The 21,219-nt window shown below is 41.0% G+C and overlaps 1 protein-coding gene and 1 long non-coding RNA gene across 3 annotated transcripts in view; one reads left to right on the top strand and one right to left on the bottom strand.

Moving 5' to 3' along the window:
• Positions 1-489: 489 nt before the first annotated feature.
• The window catches only part of Gm9732 (predicted gene 9732), a 30,976-nt gene continuing 10,246 nt past the window's right edge, over positions 490-21,219 (bottom strand). The window contains exons 2-4 of the long non-coding RNA NR_154584.1: positions 6,524-6,655; positions 5,662-5,843; positions 490-1,620 (exon numbers count right to left, since the gene is read on the bottom strand). This is a non-coding gene — a long non-coding RNA (predicted gene 9732). The remainder of the gene's footprint in view (positions 1,621-5,661; positions 5,844-6,523; positions 6,656-21,219) is intronic.
• Gm8127 (predicted gene 8127) lies at positions 12,638-18,213 on the top strand. 2 transcript variants are annotated; one of them, NM_001378715.1, is made up of 5 exons: positions 12,638-12,848; positions 13,844-14,006; positions 15,299-15,430; positions 16,084-16,267; positions 17,422-18,195. In NM_001378715.1, the coding sequence occupies exons 1-5, from the start codon at positions 12,698-12,700 to the stop codon at positions 17,425-17,427; spliced, it is 636 nt and encodes a 211-aa protein (NP_001365644.1). In that variant the 5' UTR covers positions 12,638-12,697; the 3' UTR covers positions 17,428-18,195. The 2 variants fall into 2 exon arrangements, with proteins under 2 accessions (NP_001365644.1, XP_017171754.1); XM_017316265.1 differs by having other exon boundaries at positions 12,698-12,713; positions 17,422-18,213.

The following is a 21,219-nucleotide window of genomic DNA, read 5'->3' as shown; positions in this document are numbered from 1 at the left end:
AATATTTTTCTCAAAGACCCACATGGCATCTAATAGTCCTCTGTCATTTTAGTTCCAGCTGAAACCCAATAACTTCTTCTGGCCTTTGGGAAATGGCATGCAAGTGTTGCACAGACCTACAGAAGGCAAATCATGCATAAATATAAAATAAATCCAAATAAAAAACAGAATCACCACTGGGTGGGGGGGAAACGAGGGAGAAAACTCATAGAGCATATGGGCCTGGATTTTGTCTCTGCTTTTAAAAACATCTGAATACTGAATAGTGAACTACACACTGTGCTTGTGTTAAAAACCCAAAATGGAACCAAATGTATTGTCAAGCACAAAATTCACTCTCATAATAAAGAAAAACAACACAATAACAAAAATAATACATCCCTATCTCAAAAGGTCCTAAAATTGAATATATGTAGTAGTATTTACCACTGATAGAACATTTGAAGGAAAGCAGAAACATACATGTCTGTGTTTTCTAGAGCTTTTAAATTCTTTTAGAATATGTTTTTATTTCCTGAAAGACATTTCAGAAATACTGATATATTTCCCATTAATTTGTTCAACACTGTCATTCACAGTATTTTAGCAGCAACTAAATATTTGACATGCAAGTATACAGCATGGATAATTTTTCCATCGTGAAGTTGGAATCCACAGAGTTGGACACACTAGACACACTGAATGTACAATCTATTACTTTTGTAGCTCAGTCTGGCTGGGAAGTCATTATGGAACCCAAGCCCCTTACAGAGATCCATCTTTGTCTGATAGGTGTGGGATTTCAATAGGGTGATACCACACCTGAATAAAGAAGTTTCTTAAGAGTGAAGAGTTAGAGATCACCGTTTTATTCACAAGAATACATCCAATTTACTCAATAGTAACTAAAAGTGGGCAGTCAATATGTACAGTGTATAGTCTTATCAAAATATTAAATCAATTACAAAACCAAACAACACCAAAGAAACAAACAAGGAAAAAAACTTCTAATGAAACTAAAGAAAACCAAAGAACAAAAGTAATCAAAGCTCAAACCAAAATCTAAAAACAAGAATTGTGCTAAAGAGCCTTCTTTGGCTGTCATTTAGCAGCACAAACTTACAGCCCATGGCTGTCCTTGGCAACACAGTAGAAAATAAGTTACTTCTGGTAACAATCTTTACAAGAGGAATGTAAGTAGGTCTCCTTTTTTGGAGTATGGTTTTGAAGAATATGGACACCCAAGACTAAGCAGAAAACATGTTACAGAATTTAGCTCAAAGTCTTTGTGATTTTGTAGAATCATTTTCTAATTTTCCTTGATGACCTATCAGGACAAGAAAAATTTACACTCTCAGAATCTTCCTGTTTTCCCAGCGGCTCTTGGTGTGTCTCAGCACATGTCTGAATCCCTCTACATGCTCACTCTTGCTGAGCCAGAGCCCAGATGAAATTAAGGGCTATTCATTGCAAGGAAACAAAAGTAAAGGAAGAAAATGCAGCAGATGATAGCCATGATTACTAGGGATGAGATGAAGTATTTGCTTTGCACACGCAGAGATCCTCCTATAGAATTTATTTTCAAAGGAGACCTTGTGCTGGTCTGTTCCATGTTCCAGTTTCTACTGGAGTATTTCACACCTGGGGCAGGAAGGAACAACGGTCCGGTTAGTGTTTTTCAATTCAGCTCTACGTCCCACACTAGATCTATTCAGCTGGATAATCTATTATTATGACCTATCACATGCTGAGGTCGTTACCTGCATCCCCAAGTGTCATAGAGCACTTGGGCTTGTAATTATTTCTCAGCTTTTAAAAATGTAAATGAGCTAAATACCTAATAAAAAATGGAAAAAAAAAAAAAACAAAAAAAAAAATGGCTAGAAACTGAGCTGTGAACTACACACCGTACTGGAGTGTAAAAGAAAAACACTATATTATGCCAATAGTCCAGGTATAATATATTAAATAATAACATTGTAACAATGTCTGAATCTGAGTTCAAGAGAGATGTGAACAACCTAGAAAACCATGTGGATGCCTTGTGGAGAACCTGCCTAGAATTCAAGTGAAGGCTATGATTATTTCTCTAGTGCAGGATCCGGACAGGGTTCCACAAATCAATTCCTATATCTGGAAATAACCAGAGAAAACATATCACACGAAATCCACAGGCACTGCATGGGTACTAAAATCAGAAAGAATGTGCTAACTGAAAATATTCCCATGGCTAGGAACTGAATTTTAAAAGTGATGGCCATGAAGGAATATAACAACACACCTGTATATCTAAGCCTGTTGTAGAGCACTCTGTCAAATATACAAATTATTTGTATTCACATAACACTAGCACCTTATACTTCAGCAAACTGTTTAGATTCCCCAGTTAATGCTATTATAAAAATCTCCCAGGATATTTTGTAGACATAAAAAACAAATCTTAAATGGGATAGGTACATAGTGGGCAAAGCATATAGACAGCTCAGTCAGTGATATGCTTTCCCCTCATGAACCGGGGTTCTTGGTACATTATTCAATCTGTCTTAGCAAGTTCCAAAGGATGTGTAGAGTAGGCTTCTCTGCCAGCAAAGGATCACGTGTTGGTGGTGGACTAGCCTCTCCTTCACTGTTTCAGTCTTGTCCCAAAGTAAACAGTTCCTTCCATTAGAGGTTCCCTTTATCATTGCCTGACCTATTTGGTATCCAAAGGTATGATCCCAGAAACATAGGAAGTCATTATAAATAGGATCCAATGGAACAATGTTCTTCAAATAATATAACTGTGTCAGGGATATTTGGAGTAATATGAGGCTAACTAGTTGAAGGTCAAATACTTGCATGGATTATCTCACACTGAGCAATAGTTCATGAAAGGGCTGCATCACATAGTACATTTTCACTCTTTAGCTGATGGACATCAGGATATCATCTTCTTCTGGACTACTCTGAGGACCATTACAGACCTCATGTGCCCTAGAGACTCTGTGTATATCTACTCCTTGTTTTGGAATCTCTGGGTCAAGGGGAAATTCTTTTCTACTTTCTGAACCTTGCTTCTCAAACACCTACCTGATTTTATACTACCAGACCTGTCTGAAGTTCCTCAATTCTCCCAACCCCCATTTAGGCTCATTCTAACTCTGATAAAATGATTTTGAATAACGGCAATTGCAGAATGCTACACAGATAAAATAGTGTGAGTTCTTTAGATTATTATGACCCTCAAGGGGCTCCTGAAACGTCCTGTTTTGCAGCACAGCTATGGGAATTCTGCTGGATGCAGGTACAGCTACAAGCAACACAATCTCTCAATGATTAGAATCCAAACCAAATTATAAGGCAAAGTTTTACTGAGTAGAGGAAGCTGGAAAGGCAATGGTAGCCAGCAATGTGGAAAGAATCTGGAATGCTGAGAAGACACAGTGAGCCACCTGACATTACAGTGGGACTTCATAATTCTTCCAGAGCAGAAAAGGGACATAACAGGATTTTATATACTAACCTCCTCCTCAACTCTATGTTCCATATTCCGATGATTTTCTCCAAAAGATTTCAATGTGGTTCAGTAATATGGCCCCTACCAGTAGAAAGTCTGACTTTATATGAGCTTTGGTGTCCTTTTTTTTCCCCCCTTGGGAGCTAGGTAGAGTTGCATACTAAATGGACTGCTGTATTTGATTTTTCATGGGTGCAATCTGAAATCTCAGGGGCTTTACTCATCATGCTTGGTCGGTAGAGACTGACACAGTTGCATGTCTACACAAACAGACACAGAAAAACATATACACACACAAACAAAGTTGTATATTCAAGCATCTATACCACAAACACTTACAAGGGCATTTTGCATTACACAAACACACAAAATTAGAATAAACACACCTAGTCACAGCTGGTACACACACACACACACACACACACACACACACACACACACACACCACATAACACACAAAGACTGACACAAAAACACATACATCAATGAAATTCTTGCTCTTATCTAGCATATTTTTGTTGTATGAGCATGTAGTAGGACCTACGATGTGTACAAGGCTTTTATACTCAAGGGGGCTTTGCAGCCCTGACCTGTACTTATCTCCTCTTCAGGAACTTTTTCTATGCAAATACTTGCTGGTCCTATAAGGACATTACAAGTTCTACACAGATACCCTTGACAACAGAGCACTAAATTGCCAAGAAAGAGATTTCTACCTATAGCCTCCAGTAAGCCACATTTTGACTCATCACAGTCCCCTCACTAAACCTACACTGAGTCCTTTTTAGCATCCGACGAAGACTGTGACTTTTGATCATTACTCAGGAACTTTTCAACACATTACATATTATGTGATATTAAATCATCCTCAATATCAGTCAGGAGAAATCTAGTTAAATGACCTGCTGTGACATTTCTGAAATGCAGCACTCTGCACAACTCTGAGTGAGAATTTATCCTGAAACAAACACTTGTCCAAAAATATGTTTAGCAAAACAATGTCAGCAGAGTCATGCACTATAGGCTTCTATGTATGCTCATGGTTAAGCCAATAAGACAAGCCAGAATCTCCCAGGCAACAACTCTAAGCAGGAAAAATTAAGAAATCTAATACTTATTTTAAAAATAGTAGTATTGTTTAATGATTTGTTGGTAGTGGGTAGGAGATGAAAAGTCTACTGGACATCAAATAACAGGAAGTATCAGGTTTTTTGAGAGACCTAGGCCCAAAGAAATAAGTTAAGAATGACTACACAAAATCAGATGCCCTTAACTGGCCTTACAAAATACACACAAAGGTACAAATTGGCATAAGCACCCATAAACACACATACACAAGCACACACACATAAAAACAAGGGAGCAAAAAACAATGAAGAATCTGTCATGCTAGAGGAACAAATATTTTAGACTATGCAGAGCAGATGTTTAAACTGCGAATTTCAACTCTAGTATTCTCACTAGAGAAATAGAAATCCCTAAAGAACATTCTTCTTGGTAAGAATGAAGGGTATATATGGAGAAATTATTTCATGAATCCTCAAAACTCTCACACCAACTGAGATTGTGAGAAGCCTTTCCTACATCCCTGCTCATTCAGTGAGCTCGAGACCACAAGGCCCAGGAATGAAAACTCCAACAGCACTCAAAGAAAATAGGACTGACAAGCTGCTACTCAGGCTCACTCAGTGTGAATCAAGATCTACAGGGGAAAGGGTTGGGGTGGGGGACAAAAACTTCCAAAAGGCAACAGTGAAATCCACTTATTTGTCAGTTACACTAAGCTATCATCCCTGCAATCGATGTCCTTCCTGGAATCCTACCTGATCCCCATAAAGCAAATGAGCTTCAGGACTTTACTTCTTTCTTCAAAACTCTCCACTGATCTAAAGAAGGGCTCCAGCACAGCACCCTTCAAACTTAATATCATGTAGAGTTGTGATGTGTAATCAACTAATCTCCCCTAGTGAACTGCAGATTGTAGCAGGGCAGAAAAATTTGCTTGCTAAGCATATAGTTTCTTGAAAAAGGCTACCTCCAGAGAAAGCCTTGTAGATGATAACCTAAATAAACACTTGGAGGAGATACAGGTGAGTACCTGGATAAGTTGGTGGACTGTTACATTGGATTGTCTATGTATATGGTTAGCCATTAGGCCAATCTGCCTCTGATACACATCATCCTACCTGCTACTGCTTAGGATTTGGGATGTATGTTCTTGCTGGTCGCATCACAGAACCTCATTTCTTCACCATAGGATGTTTCCTGGTCAGCCTGCTCTACCAGCAGCTTTCTGTTCTCATTCAGCAACATCCTTACTTTTTCCTTCAATTGATTGCATTCTTTCAGGAGGTAGGTGTGCGTGAAGCTGAACCACAAACAAACAAACAAAAAAAGGTGATTCCCAGCAAGCTTCCATTTGCCTGCCACTCCTCCAAGAACTATGATGCCTGCAAGAACCCTGATACCCAGACAGCCCTAGACTAGAAACCGCAGTATACCCATCAGTCCAAAATAGAGGCAGGTCAAATCCAGGGACCAGCCACATGTCACAAGAATCAAAGGACTTCTGAAAACCCTGACACTAAGAGTGTCCCATGTACATCACAGAGGAGGAAATGTACCTCATGGTTGCTTATATGTCTGTGGTACCAGAAAACCATCAGTAGGAAGAGTGCAAATCCCCTCTGAGGGAGGAGAGGAGACCTAAAAGGTATGAACTCTTTTGATTTTTTCATGGATCCTAGATCTTTTATTCTGCTGTCAGAACCCTAGAGGTCAGGATTGCTTGAGATTCCCAGCATGGTGGAAATTGTTTCCATAGAGAGGATCCTGAATTTGGAAGAATAAAAACTGATGGTCTTGGACAATCTTCACACTTAGGAAAACTGAGTCCAAGAAGTACAAATCCAAGACCCTTTCCTCAAGGGAGGGCTCCTATTAAGAAACAGATATTATAGAACTAGAGCTCTTACTTTTGTTCAAAGTCTTAGAAGGTCACAAGCATTCCCTGCCTAGTGCAGGGTCTCAGCTGTGTCTGGGACTCACCTGTAGGAATCCTTATCTTCTATGAATTCCTTGTACTTCTCAATGGTATCACTTATTGACTGCGTCATTTTTTCCATATCCAACATTGTCTTCTCATGTTGTGATTTAATGATGGTGAATTCAGTGTTCATCCTGTGGTAGAGCATGGCCCAAAGAAAAAATCATCCTCTGAACTAAGCAATCAAGTATCATGTGCAAAAAGGCTGCATCTGGACTACCCAAGCCAATTGTATGCCACATCCTTGCTCCTTTAAAGTGGGTCCTATTGGTGCTGATTAAATATCTTGGGCAGAAGACAGCAGAGCCAGGGGACCAAATGGAGATGGCTGACATTCAAGAGCTTCTTATGTGAGCCTGAAGGAATATACTAGTTCTGTGAGATGTTTCTACTAGACTGTCCCCCAGGCTTTGGTCCTTAGATATAAGGCTTTTTTCTCCTCTTTGTTTTAAGGAAGGGATAATCCTTCCATCCTATTGCTACATGAATTCTCAGAGGACATAACTAGTATTTACAAAGAAAAAGGCTTTATAACACCTCCTACCCCAGGAGATTCCTATGTGATACCAAGGTAAACACAGGGAACAAAGTACCCTGATGATTAACTTGGGCCTCTAAGGACTCAACACTATCATGCCCTACAAACTGTGTATCAAACAAATCCTCAGACCCCATCAAAGGTCTCAGAAACTTAGATCCTGAACAAAACACACACAACTAATTTCACACACACACACACAATTAAAATTCCAAATGAATCCAGGTAGGTTCCAGAGTACAATGAATAAAACAAGAGTAAAGCAGTAATGGCCTGCAGACATTGCACTTTTACACAGTAAGGCAGCAGTTGTGACCAGGTCCTTCCAGCTGTTGACAGAACCAATCAGACTCCAAGCCCCACAAGGGCAAATACAAAAGAGGATGACCATAGAACACACAGTACTTATCTCATCCAACAATTAAACAACTGTCAAGACTTCTTATAATGAATGTGAGAGATGACACACTCCATTATGAGAGAAAATGTGGGTTTACAGAGAGGACACAATACAGTCAACAGAATACAGGGCATAATTTTACCTGTAGTTCAAATCAGTATTCATGTCAAACAAAATTGATTTCTCCATGTCCTAAGACACAAGCATACAATGTCTTGAGTGAAAGGAATTTACCATTAAGTTTTATGTGGTAACCAGCTCCACAGCAATAAACTATTCTGGTGGTATGGAAAAAATATGTTTAAATATATAAATATTGACTCAAAAGAAGGATAACATATGCCTAGCACTGCACTTTTTAGTAGACTGTTCTGTGTGGCATATAACCTGTACTCTGTTATAGAGTAACAACATTGAAGTACACACACACAGACACACACACACACATACATAGACACATACACATGTGTGTGTGTGTATATATATATGTATATATATATATATACATATATATACATACATATATATAAATGTATAATTAATTTTAAATATTATTTATACATTATATTATAAATATATTTTAAGCATATAATTCATATTATATTACATAAATATTTATTTCATTATATGATGATTATAAATATATAAAAATTTATGTTTAATACATATAAATATGCATAAATATGTTACCATTTACATACACCTGAGTGTGAAGCCATCTACTATAGTATGGTTCTATATTGAAGTAGAGGTACAGAATATAATCTGAGGGTTCACAGGCTTCTTGGTTAGGTAAGACTGTTGATCACTTTTTCACAGCAGATTTCATACTATGTAGTCTGCAGGGTTTTGATAGTTCATTAACATGAATATTATATAAAAAAGAAAGCTAAGTAAAAGACACCAGACTCTAAAGATTACATAGAGCATGACATTAAGTAGGGCATGCACATAGTTATGTTAAAATATTTATGTAAAAACCCTCTCCAATCTCTGACACAATTAGATATGATTCACTAATCAGTATAGTATGAGAACTCCCAGATCTCAGCTACTTCAGGCATCTCTAGAAAACGCCTCAAAATAGATGCCTTATTTTCATCTCTCCAATTCTACATAATTCCCCCTTCATCTGCATTTTCTTTTCCACATTTAAAAAGCTAACACACTATTATATTTCACTGATGTATGCTTAGAGTATAATACTACTTCCCTTATAGCTATTGGTCATTGCTAATATGTATTGGTGTTGTTAAATTTTTTTCTGTAGAATAAGATTCAGGACATGAACCAAATCCTTGCTCCAGTTTTTGTTTTCCTGCAATAACAAGCTGGGCTGCAATTCTCACATAAAATCTTTCAGAACACCTGGCCAACATAACCACACTTTGGTCATTAGTGGTGACATTTTCCATTCTGTCCAGGTCAGTCATCACAACATAGAAACTGTCTGGACGTGTATTAACCTCTCTTGGATAGTTTCAGTACTGCAAGGGGATCTATCACACTTTATCTAGATGTGTTGTGTATTGTCTAGTGTCTTATTCTGGAGTCTGGGTATTTCATGTGTATTTGCATGGGGATCCAAAGGATCTCTTCTGGATACATTTGTCATTGGAAGGTGATTGATAGCCACCTTTTAATATTTTGAGTACCAAAAGGCAATCTATCCCACACTCTGGAAAAGGCACTTTGACTTCAGGTAAATTTGGGTGAGGTATTGAGCAGGAAGATAAGAGCTGTACTGTCGACATCAGAAGTCCCTTCCTTAGATGTTGTGTTGTAACCTGGAGAGCCCTGGCATTTTCTGTGATGTTACTAATGTTGTGGTGACTCCAACTGCTCTTGGAGCATTCATTAACTACCTTTATAGTTCCCCCTTAGACATGTTGACAAAACTGAGCAGGCCTCTTGGAGGAGAGAACAATGAAAATACAGAGACCAGAAAGAGGCAGCCATAAGATGGCCTTCGGTCTTAGTGTTAAAGAGCAAGAATTAATGGTCCTGGGGGAAGTCACTGTGAATCCTGGGCATGAAAGAGGGAGCTTCCTAGAGAAGGTGGGCTTGAGCTTGGACTTCCAGTAATGGGAATTGGAGCTTGGAGCTTCTGGGAAGCAGTTTGTTTGATAGAGAGCAGGAATTATCAAGGCTGCAGCTGCTCTGCAAGAGCTCCTTAATTTCATTCTGACTGTCAGAAGAGGGCATCAGGATGCAGCCTCCTCCTCCTTGCTCCTAGGGCTACCACACCAGCTGACTTTGATCTTAAGATGCTCTCTGGATGACTTTGTTACTGGATGGCAATCTGTCTTATCCCATCTTCTGGATACTTTGGGTACTGAGGATCTAGCACCCTCTTCTGGATATATTTGATATTACATGGAGGACTTTCATCCTTTTCTGCCTGCTTTGAGTATAGGAAATAAATCTGACCCATTCTTCTAGTCACTGAAGCTACTCCATGACACAGGCCTCACGGATCATGTGAATTCAGGCTATGTCCTGGACTACCCTCATGCAGTGGCTGCCACATTCTGCCTCCTATATACTGAGACCTTCTGGTGCTTATTAAACTAAGTATCCTGATGCCAGGACAACACAGGTTGGGGTTCCTTAGTAAGGGATCAAGGGCTTCAAGACCTCCCTCATGGGCCTGGAAGGAAACCCTTCTAAAAAGTTCCCAGGAAGTCTGTGCCACAGGGTCTGGCCCATGTCAACCCTGTTACCACTTTTTTAAAAAATATATCTTCAGAACACAGATTCTCAGTTGTAGGTTCTTATTGCTACACAGCTACCCAGAGCAAAAAAAAAAAAAAAAAAAAAAAAAAAAAAAAGAAAAGGAAAAAAAAAACAGTATTTGTTGGGAGGAGACTCAATATCAGGATGGCTATATATAATCCTCATGGGATTTCAATGTGCCACCGAGGTGAACATATAGACAAAGAGCAGTGCTGACTAAGGTGGGGTTCCCTGTGCATGGACACAGCATCACCTTGCAACAGGCCCCACTGTAGACTCCAGATTCCAAGGATGCATAGACCCATGGGGGACACAAGCACATACACACACACAGACATACACACACACACAAACACACACACAGGCACACACACACAATTGGTCCTCTATGAGGAGTCCATGTCTGTAGGCTTTTGCTACAATTCATCCTTGCTGTATTGCTTTAAGTTCCATGGATGTCTGATAGTAAAAATCAAGAAAATATACCCCTGGACATATTTCAAGTTCTGAGACATTTACTACTTTCATCTTAGACACAGGCAATCACAGCTTGGTGGTGCTAAGCACTAGGGAATCCAGGACTTACTTGCATCACATCAGATACTAGCTGCTATTGCCCTTCAAGCACAGCATGGCTGGCTAGCTTATGCCATCCAGAGCCAGGAGGACTGCAGTATGTGCTGAGGTACCTGATTAGCCACAGGGGTTGGGAACGATATCCTATCTTGAGAACAGCTGCCCTGATTTTAGGCCAAGAAGTGGGAGGGAGTGGGTAGGGGAGCAGGGTGGCGGGGTGGGGGAAGGGTATAGGGAACTTTAGGGATAACATTTTAAGTGTAAATGAAGAAAATATCTAATAAAATAAAATAAAGAAGAGGAAACTTCTCAAGGAGTAGCTAAAAAGCTCTTGAAGGTACTGGACCAACAGTTTTACCAGTCCCTTTGAATTGTGTCAAACCATAGCAAAGAATTCATAGCCAAACCTTGTCAATAAACAGTGAATGATTTATGAATAGATGGGAAACTTCATGGTGCATGCAGAATTCAGAGTTCTGGTCTCAGGAAGTAAAGAATTTTTCTTGAATGGAAACACTACAAAACTCTCAGTAGAGTTCAGGAAAAGGTGGATGGGCCTCATTCTTACTTTGGGCCTATTGTACCCAAATACAGGGAGGGATTCATCCCTATACTATTTGATTGGAATGCCTGCTGCATTGCTTTCCAGGCTCAGAGATAATCAGCTACCCAAAATATAACTATTACTTTTTCATTACCCGTTTTCTCCAGTTCTCCATAAAGGTTATTCATCTGACTACCTGAGAGACAGAGTGGGCTTCTGACTACCCCACCATCCCCCCAGACACCTTGGACCAATGTCATAGTGATATTGCATAGCTCAAGATGGTAGACAAAGACAACACAATCAATTTGGAAAGGCTTTACATGATTTTTCCACTATTTTACTGGAGAGTTTAGGTAGCATTTTAGCATGCATTCAGCACACGGAGGTCAAGAAGGCAGAAGGAACAGATGTCAATGCCAAAGAGAGCCCCTCCTGAAATTATGGATCCATTAAAATTGAGGTTTCACTGGACCCGAGGCCTGTTCATCCTCTATCCATCCAATTGAGTCTTAGGTATCTTATGAATACAGGATCATATTCCAATCTTCAACAGACTCAGGCCTAGAACTGGGAACTCAAAAAGGTAGAAACTGGAGAAGTGAGAGCTAATGGGACTACGAAGAAGCAATCCAATGTCCCTGTTGGCCTTTGTTCACAGATGCCTATTTTGTCTGGTTGTTTTGGAGAAAGAGAGATTGTGGGATTTTAGCTTTTGAAGAAGGGATATAAACTTTACAATTTGATGTTGCCCCTGTCCCTGACTTCTTCTATTGCCAAGTACAAGGGAGATTTCATTGCAAAGAAATGGGGTTGTAAATCAGAGATTTCATGAAAACCCATGGCTCACTTTATTGAAACAATGTCTCCTCTCAAGGCAGTTGCACACTAACACATATACTCCAACTTGTGTAAAGGTAAAGGTACAGAATTAGGTTTCTGTCCTCTGGGAAACAGAGACACCTGGGTAAATCGACTGTTTATTACATGAAGGGACCCCAGTAGTACATTTATATTGGAGAAGAATCTCCCTCATATAAGGATCCTAATGAAGATGAGCTAGCCATGCCATGGCACTAACAAACTCTCCCCATTCAAAGCACTGGACTTGTAGTGAACCAGAGAGAAATCTCTAGCTTTGGAAGGAGAAGTTGCCAAGAGGTATCTCCAGGGGCAAAAGAGAGACTCCAGGAAAGGGCACCTCAGAAACTGGTCAGATGGGGCAAGCTGGTAAGCCGGTAGGCCATGGAAGTTCCAGGTGACATCATCAGTAGCCACTTCCCTGGACAATGTCTTGTATCCAAGAGAACCCTAGAATCTTCTGTGATGTTGCCAGTGTTGTGGTAACCAGCGCAGCTTGTGGGGAATTCCTTCAGATCCTCATGGGTTCCCAAGCAGGCATGTTGTCCATGCTCCTCAGGGTATTTCAGAGAGAGAATAGAATACACACAGACACCAGACCAAGGCAGAAGGAGGCCAGCCGCCCATCATGGTGGGAAAGGGCAAGAAACAACTGGTCGTGGATAAGGCACAGTGAGTCCTGGGCAAGGTTTGGGGAGCTCCCTGGGGGATGTGGGCTTCAGCTGGTCCTTCCAGGAATAGGGATTGTGATCTGGATCCTTCAGATTCCTCAATGGTAGAACCAGAGTCAAGAGTGTCTGTGTCTGATGATTAGTTTTACAGACAGCCTGGTATTGACAAGATTGCAGGGGCTTTGCTGAGAGATCTTAATTTCCCCCTGAATGGCAAATTATGCAAAGACCAAGCTCTGTGAGAATAGAAGTGTTGTTCTCAGGATAGAGTGTTCATGTACTTCATCTTTTTTCTTTAAAGATCTATTTATTTATTATATGTAAGTACACTGTAGCTGTCTTCAGACACTCCAGAAGAGGGAGTCAGATCTTCTTTCAGATGGTTGTGAGCCACCATGTGGTTGCTGGGATTTGAACTCCGGACCTTCGGAAGAACAGTCGGGTGCTCTTACCCACTGAGCCATCTCACCAGCCCCATGTCCTTCATCTTAATATAGTTTCCTCTAGGTTACATGAGCATGTGATGCCAAGAACAGAGAGGGCCATTCCCCTGCCTATGAATCAAGGTCTCAGACAGTTTGGTATTGAACGCACATGATGTGGACTGATACACAGTCTGGGTTCCTGTAGCAGTGTACGAGCTCTCATCATGGATTTGAAGAAGACTAGAAAAGTGTTGGCTAGTATGCTTAGAGGTACGGCTTTGGTTGTCAGATATGAGCCGACAATGCCCTCCATTTATTCTTGCCTGGCCCAGCTTATGCATTTCAGGGCTAGGGCGATTACAATAGGAAGTCGGGCATATGTTTAGCGATGGTGGTTGCGAACAGGGACCTAGCTGAGGAGCCCAGCTTGAAGACAGCTATGATGCACTATCAGGGATTCTCAGTGTCTCTAGATTTTCCTCTTCCTCAGGCTTCTGTGTGGGACAAAGCATGGTTTCCCTTTCCCTGCCCTATTATCTCTACAAGGTTACTAGTGTTTTTTAACCTACAGGGTCTGCTGGGGAGGCATCACCCCAAGCCCCCACCATCAATGAGCAGGAGAAGAGACACGAGAGGTTGGAGAAGCTCAAAAGAGAGCTCCAGAACATAAAAAATGCCAGAGACGAACTTCAGGGAATCCTGGCCAACTACACTAACAAGGACTTAAATGACAGGTAGTCATTATGCCCAGTTCTTTGCTGACAATCTTGGGCCATCCCTGTTAAGCCCAGATTCCCTCATACCACAGGTGGCTACAACTCCAGGCTGTCTACATACGCAAATCAATTTTGCTGATTGGAATTTCGATGCAGAACTTCAAGTTCAGATAGGAGTGAGATGGGGTCACAGGCACTTTTGATTCCTCCAAAAGTAATTCAGAGCCTGTGGCATGAACCACAGTCTGGGGATGAAGGTAGTAATGTGTGAGCTCCCCTCCTGCCATTTAAGAAGCTTACACAGGTGTTGGTTGGTGGGAGTTGCTAGGTAATGTTTGTTTATAGCCAATCCTTTCCATAATTGACCAAGTGGTAATGTGGGTCCAATTGGTCCTGTCAACAGCTGGAGGGGCCTGTCACACATTCTGCCTTTCAGTATGACTGGATTGGCTGCAGTTCATAATTGCTTTTCTCAAATTTTGTTCATAATACTCTCAGATAAACCGAAATCAATTTATTTATTTAGCATTCTGATTGACTGTGTGTGTCTGTGTGTATGTGTGTGTGTGTGTGTGTGTGTGTGTGTCTGTGTCTGTGTCTGTGTCTCTGTGTGTGTTTGTGTGTGTGTGTAAAAGAGAGAGCTACACAGAGATAGAGAATGAGAGAGATTCTGGGTGCATGTGAGCTTGTGTGTGCATTTGTGGATGTGTGTGTTCCTGTGTGTGTGTTCCTGTGTGTGCAGCTTAAGATCTAGAGAGTCTGTATCATGTGATATATCCTGATGTTGTGCCTGACTCCATTTCCAGGCAATAATAGTGAAGAAGCCAGGGAGGTTCAGTTTTAGTAGCACAGCACTTAACCTCTGTGCTCACTGTGGATGCACATTGGAATCTCCTGGTAGGTTATAGAGGCTTTTCCCTGTAGATATGATTATGTCCTTTAGGAATTGATGTAGCAATAGAGACAAGGATTGTCAATTCCGTGTCTAAAACCAGGAGGAGAATTGTACAGATTTAACGTGGACCCAGTTCTGTGACACAGATTCCTGGAAAGTTCTGGGAGAACTAGTCTATTCTTTAAAACCCCTACAGGGAGCTGAGGCAGATCAGCACCCTGCCTTTACTTCCCTGGGCTTACTGGCCCAAGCTGAAGAGGAATAAGTTTAATAAGCACCAAGTGGAACCGGTAACCAGGAGCTAGGTCAAGTGGCATATATAGGGTGGGGTAGTGCATGATTCAGCTTGAATTGAAATGATCCTTGTATCCTTAGTTCATGGGACAATTTGTTCCTTGTCCATGCCTTCCCACAGGATCAACTTTGAGACATTCATGCTTGAGATGCAACATGACCAGGTGATGACTGACCTGAAGAGAATGCCCCAGGACATCAGTGAGGCCTTGTCCAAGTGCAAGCAGTTGACTAAAGAAAATCAGTTCTACTGGTGAGTGATTAACAGAGTCATGACCCAAGACCTAGGCACAGGATATGTCTGCCAATCCTTGTATTTGAACTAAAGTGGGGACTCAGGTTCTATACTGTTAGTCTCTAAACAGGAAGCCTGACTCCTTCAAACAAGGCACTAAGATTTTAACATCTTGGATCATTTTGACCAAGTGTGAAGAGACTGGGAGCCCCTCAAGCCACTGTCCTTTCCAACTAAGTATCCTCAAGATCGAAAAGGTTTCTACCATGATGGAGATATCAATCAGCCTTGGTCCTCTTGGGCTCTGAACATAGATTTATAGATGGGGTTTCCAGGAGAAACATAGAAAGATTCTGTGATGCTTGCGTCTCTTCACTCCTAGAGAATTTTGCCCCAGGTGGGTTTTTTTATACCACAGACTTATAAGCACATATAGAACCCATGTTCTTTTCTGAGAGATACATGAGTCCCTGTTGCTGTCAGGGTTTTCAAAATTACCTTGGGTCTTCTGGAAAGTGGCAGTCCTCTGGATTTGATCTCCCTCTATGGCCAATCTGGATACTTGTTTGGGGCTGCCTGGGGATCAGGGCCAATGATGAAGGAATGGTCCTTGGCGGAATGGGAGGAAGATGGATGCTTCCTGGATTCACCATGTTTTGTTTGTGGCTCAGCTTCAGGAATTGCCACCTCCTGATTGAATCTAACCTCATCCAGCACAAAGTCAGGATGTTGAGGAAGGAGAACAGACAGCTGCTAAGGGAGCAGATTGCATTGGAAGAATGCAACATAGAAACAAAAACACTATGTAATGAAGGCAGCCAGAAGATCAAAGACCACTATACTAAGCAGCAGGAGGTAGGATGAATGAAGCATCAGGGGCAGAATGCCCTAATGTGTGATCATAAACACAGTCAAGCATATGTAACCATCCTGCACCTTATCCAGGCTCTCTCCTATTTCTCATCCAGTTTTACAATTCTGTGATAATTTCCAAGACTTTCTGTGGACTTACCCTCTTTTGAAGAAATTGGATTTCTGCCATGCCCTCTCCTCCCCATCCTAGTCGGCCACCTCTAGCTTGCCACTCTAGGCAGAGGAGATCCTGGACCCCTGAAGGCAACCTCTTGAGGCTCTATGGTATGGAGAGGTGCCTCAGGATGCCACTTCCTGAATTATCTAGGAACCATGTCCTCTGTTCTGCTCTATGGCAACTCATCCTGAGGGGCTTAGGCCTGCCCCTCAGAAGGAGAGAAGGGCAGACTCAAATTTTATTTTATTTTGTTTGTGTGTGTGTGTGTGTGTGTGTGTGTGTGTGTGAGTGTGTGTGTGTCATGGCTTGGCTTGGCTGAAAAGATGCAGCGTCCTTTCACTGTCTCCAAGATGAGGTACTAGCACAGGATTGCAGTACCTAAGGAGCCATAAGCATAGCAGGGCTATTGGTTTTTGTTTTTGTTTTTGTTTTTTTTTTTTCCCTTCATGAGTATCCCCTTTACAGTTCAATGCTTACCCTTGGGAAGATTTGCAGGAAGCACACTCTTGCTGATTACAGTATCCTTTCAGTGTGCATGAATTTCCTGTGAGATGGTTTCTCTGGGGATTCCCAGATATAGGGGTTCCCAAGGAGAGCCAAGGAAGAATTCAGCACTCCAGAAATAATAAGAGCCTTCACTTCAAAGTTTGTTAGGCTCCCTAGAAGGCCTCTGTTTAATGTTAGATTCAGACACTGATACACACTTATTTTTCAATATCAAGTATTTAGACTATTGGAGAAATGTGGTGTTTTACTATAACTCCAGCACAGTGTGTAGTTAACAATCCATTGTCAAGCAATTTTTTACAGTTGAGAAAAACATCCAGGCCCAGGTGCTCTCTGCCCTTTCTCCTATGGGGATACAGGAAAGATCTCAGATGAAAAGTGATACTGGATTGTCCTGCTGAGTAAAGCTGGTATTTGCTGGATCGCTGACATGGCAAGATCTCACCAGGCTTTTTTTCTCTTCCTCTCGTAGGTCTGAAATATTCTGCAGAAGCTCAAACAGATCAGAGACCAGGTCAAAATCTTGCTCAGACACACTGTTCACCAGGAGCACTGGGTGTGCAAAGCAAATTAACCACCATTGCATCTAATCCTTGTAACCATGGCAATCTTGGGCTGCATTTTCTTCTTTTTTGGTTTGCTATGGGTAATGAGGCCTTTATTTTGTGTAGCCTCTGGTCCAGCAATACTGCATGTTTGGAAGGCTTCTGAGAAGTGCTAAGATACATCAAGATCTGCTCGGCATCCAGGAGGGCTCTGAAAGTGCCAATTTTGGCTGGTCCTGTTGGGTCATCTAGAATTATATCATGGTGATCAGTCAAGTGAATTTGAAAAACTTTGAGGTATCATCTGTAACATCTCTCATGCTCAGACTTGGAAGGACTAGTACATCAGCAAAAAACCCACCCCAATGAAGCATGCCTATATTCATCTTGAAAAGATTATTACCATCAGTGACTGCCTTTGCACTATTTCACCAAGGCCAGCAACAGGCTGTAGGTCTGTGCTGAACATCTGCAGCAAGAGAATGATGCTTAGCTTAATTATTCTGTTTGGTTTTGATTAGAGTTTTGATTTCTTTGTGTCTTTGGTTTTCCTGTGTTTTCATTTGAAGTTTCATTATATATTCACTTTCTTTTTGTTACTGTAATTAATTTGCTTTTTTTGCTAAGTCTATATACTGTATAAACTGACTCCCCACTTTAAGTTGTTATTGAATAAAATTAGTGTATTGTTATGGATAAAACATCATCTCTAATTATTTCTATCATAAGGACAATCTGCATTTATGTGTGGTTCATACATAGTCCTGTAACACTAGAAGTTTCAGGCAAGAATGGAACTATTCAAGTATCATGTTGTTTAGGCTTCATAAGTTGTACCCAGCCAGCCAGAGCTCCACAGAAAATTGAGATTTTGATGTGGATAATGTGTCAAACTATGTGGATCCCAAAGTCAGGATGAAAAAAGTATCCATGCTCTATCTCTATAGTCATAAATTTAGCTACAGGTATGATGTACTCTCCTGTGCATGACCACGTCGGACAAACAAATAAGATACACAACAGTATTTCTCTAATACATCACAGGAAATAAAAATATTCACATTGAGTAATTAAAAGTAATCAATGGAAAGATCAGCTGCGAGATGGGAGAGGACCTTCACTAAGTGTACATATGACAGAGAGTTCATTTCTAGACAATCGGATGGTGTTAAAAACTAAACACCAGAAAAGCTGCCTGTTAAACATTAAAACATTTTACATTTAAACATTTCAAAATGTTCTATGGCTGTCCATGGTAGAGCACACCTGTAATCCCAGCAGTCAGATGGCAGAGGCAAGAAGAACTGCATGAGCCTCCGGACAGCCTGGTCTATGTACTAGATTCTGAGACAGCAGGGATAAGTAGAGAGTCCCAGTCTCAAACACACTCCCTTCTTATGTTCTGTCAAACTGAACAGAATCTTCAAAAGAAGAGAAAGAAATGGATCATAGATATGTATTTAAATGTTTAATATCCTTCTTCATCAGAAAAATGCAAATTAAAATAGTTTTAACCATGTATCTTACTGCAGTCAGAATGGCTATTACAAGTAGACTAAATGACCACAACTCTTGGCATGACTGTGGGGTAAGAGAGTATATATTCACATGTACAGTCATTATGAAAAACAGGAGAAATGTTCTGGAAAACATTGCTAGAGATAGATTTTCCATAAGAACCAGCTGTACTATTTGTGGTGGTTTAAATGAGAATATATTTGAATACTTGGTAAACAGGGTATAGCACTATTTGATAGTATTCAGAGCTATGGCCTTGTTGTGGGGATGGGCTTTAAAGTTTCAAAAGCCCAGCTCAGGGCCAGCATCCCTGCTTCCTGCAGATCCAGATCTAGAACTCTCAGCTACTTCTCCAACACCATGTCTGCCTCTGCATGATTCTGTCAAGACAAAAATGTACTAAAGTTCTGAAATGGTAGGCAGGCCCCCATTTAAATGCTCTCATTAAAAGGTCCATCATGGTCCTGATGTCTCTTTCTAGCAAGAGAACACAGACTCAGACACTATTCCAGGGCATATAGCCAAAGGCATTATCCTAAGACAGAGACCTGGGTGTGCTCATGTTCCCTCCTGCTTTATTCACAATAGTCAGGACATCAAAACAACCCAGACATAAATATAACTGATGAAAGGATAATGAGTACATGGTTCATATACACAATGGTAATGAACTATGACAACATAAATGAAATTTACAGGTTAATGGATGGAGACATGAATAATATTTTTGAGTGATATAACCCAGACCCAAAAAGACAAATACCACATCATGTGTCTTATGTGGATGGTAACATTGAATGTCTAGAGATGTGCATTTAAACTGCAGTATCCATAGAAGGTAATGCACTAGTGTTGGGTTATAGGAGGATATTTCAAGAAAATAATAGAACACATAATTTGTGAAGGAGAAAAAGGAAAACAGTAGGACAGAGTGAGGTAAATGTCTTGGGAGATTGCAGAGGAGTGTGGTGGCTTGAATATGGGAGTGGTACTTTTAGGAGTTGTGGCCTTGTTAGAAACAGTGTGTCAGTGTGGAGGGTAGGCATTGAAACCCGCATACTAAACATATGTCCTGGTGTCTCCTCACATCAATAAATCTCAGACTAACACCTGGGACAGTAGACTACCATGTCCAGAATTTGGTAAAGTTGAGTGGGTTGGAAGTCCCAGACCCACAGTAGATGGCAAAAGTGTCACCTGCTTCCTACCAGGCCTCTTTCATGGAACCAAAATCTCTACATAGGAACATGGCCTGTGGTCATTTAGAACAGAATAGGGTTCTCCCTACGAATGAGGTACCTAGAAGATGGTAGGGTTCAGTCAATAAGCTTCCCTTCCTGGACATTCCTTCCTCAGAAGTTACTTAACTTCTAGTCTAACCTTAAGACATGTTATGCTTTCATTTCCATGAAAAACAACCAATAAACAGTTTACAACCAAGGACTGTCTCTCTCATCAAACCAACTGTGGGTTACATGTAGAAAAAGCCTTTGCCTACAGAGCCTTGCCATCTAAGTCTCCAACAGAAGGCCCCTCAATACTCCTGGGCTAGTCACCTCTTAGATAATCCAGCATTCCCCATTCCCTGATTTCAAGGCTAGTTCTCAGCCTGCTGGCCTCCTCCATGCTCAGCTCCTCTGAGACTTCTAGCAGTGCCTGCATGTCCAAGATTCTGAGAACCCCTTGCCCAGTTATCCTTGCAGGCCAGCAGTGTCAAACCTGCTGTGAACTCTCTGCAACCCAGCACTGTCTGGATGTCCAGGATTTTGTGGGTCCCTGTCCCCAGACTCCTAAACATAGGCCCGTGGAATTCAGAACAATATACTACCCAATGAAAAGCCCAGGGCCAAGTTTGGGTTATCTTGTTTTGGGTTGCTCATCATTGAGTCTCAAACACTCTCCCCAATCATTAAAGACTACTGCCATTTCCTTCCTTCTTTTCAGGCTGAAGAAGATGGTATCTGGCACAGGCATCAATTCAGGCATCTATCTCATTATTTTCTGTGTGTTGAGAACATATTTATCACTCTTTTGCAGTTACTTGGAGATATTTGGCCCATTACATCCCACCAAATTTCTATAGACGTGGTAATCCCTTGGTAGCTGAGATTGCAACTCCCTGTCCCCCATCACCCTCCCAACATCTGTCTTAAGATCTGGCAACTGTTATTCTAATTTCAGCTTCTCTAAGTGGGCTAAACTGAAGA

This window comes from Mus musculus, chromosome 14 (genome assembly GCF_000001635.26).
Source record: "Mus musculus strain C57BL/6J chromosome 14, GRCm38.p6 C57BL/6J".
Classification (NCBI taxonomy): Eukaryota; Metazoa; Chordata; class Mammalia; order Rodentia; family Muridae; genus Mus; species Mus musculus.
Note: the sequence above shows the minus strand (reverse complement) of the source record. Positions and strands in the feature narration are given on the sequence as shown.

Coding starts and splice junctions, on each gene's coding strand:
- Gm8127 (NM_001378715.1), top strand. CDS start 12,698: ATGGGTTCCCAAGCAGGCATGTTGTCCATGCTCCTCAGGGTATTTCAG. Junction 12,849..13,843: donor CTGGTCGTGGATAAGGCACA/GTGAGTCCTGGG, acceptor TTTAACCTACAG/GGTCTGCTGGGGAGGCATCA. Junction 14,007..15,298: donor AACAAGGACTTAAATGACAG/GTAGTCATTATG, acceptor GCCTTCCCACAG/GATCAACTTTGAGACATTCA.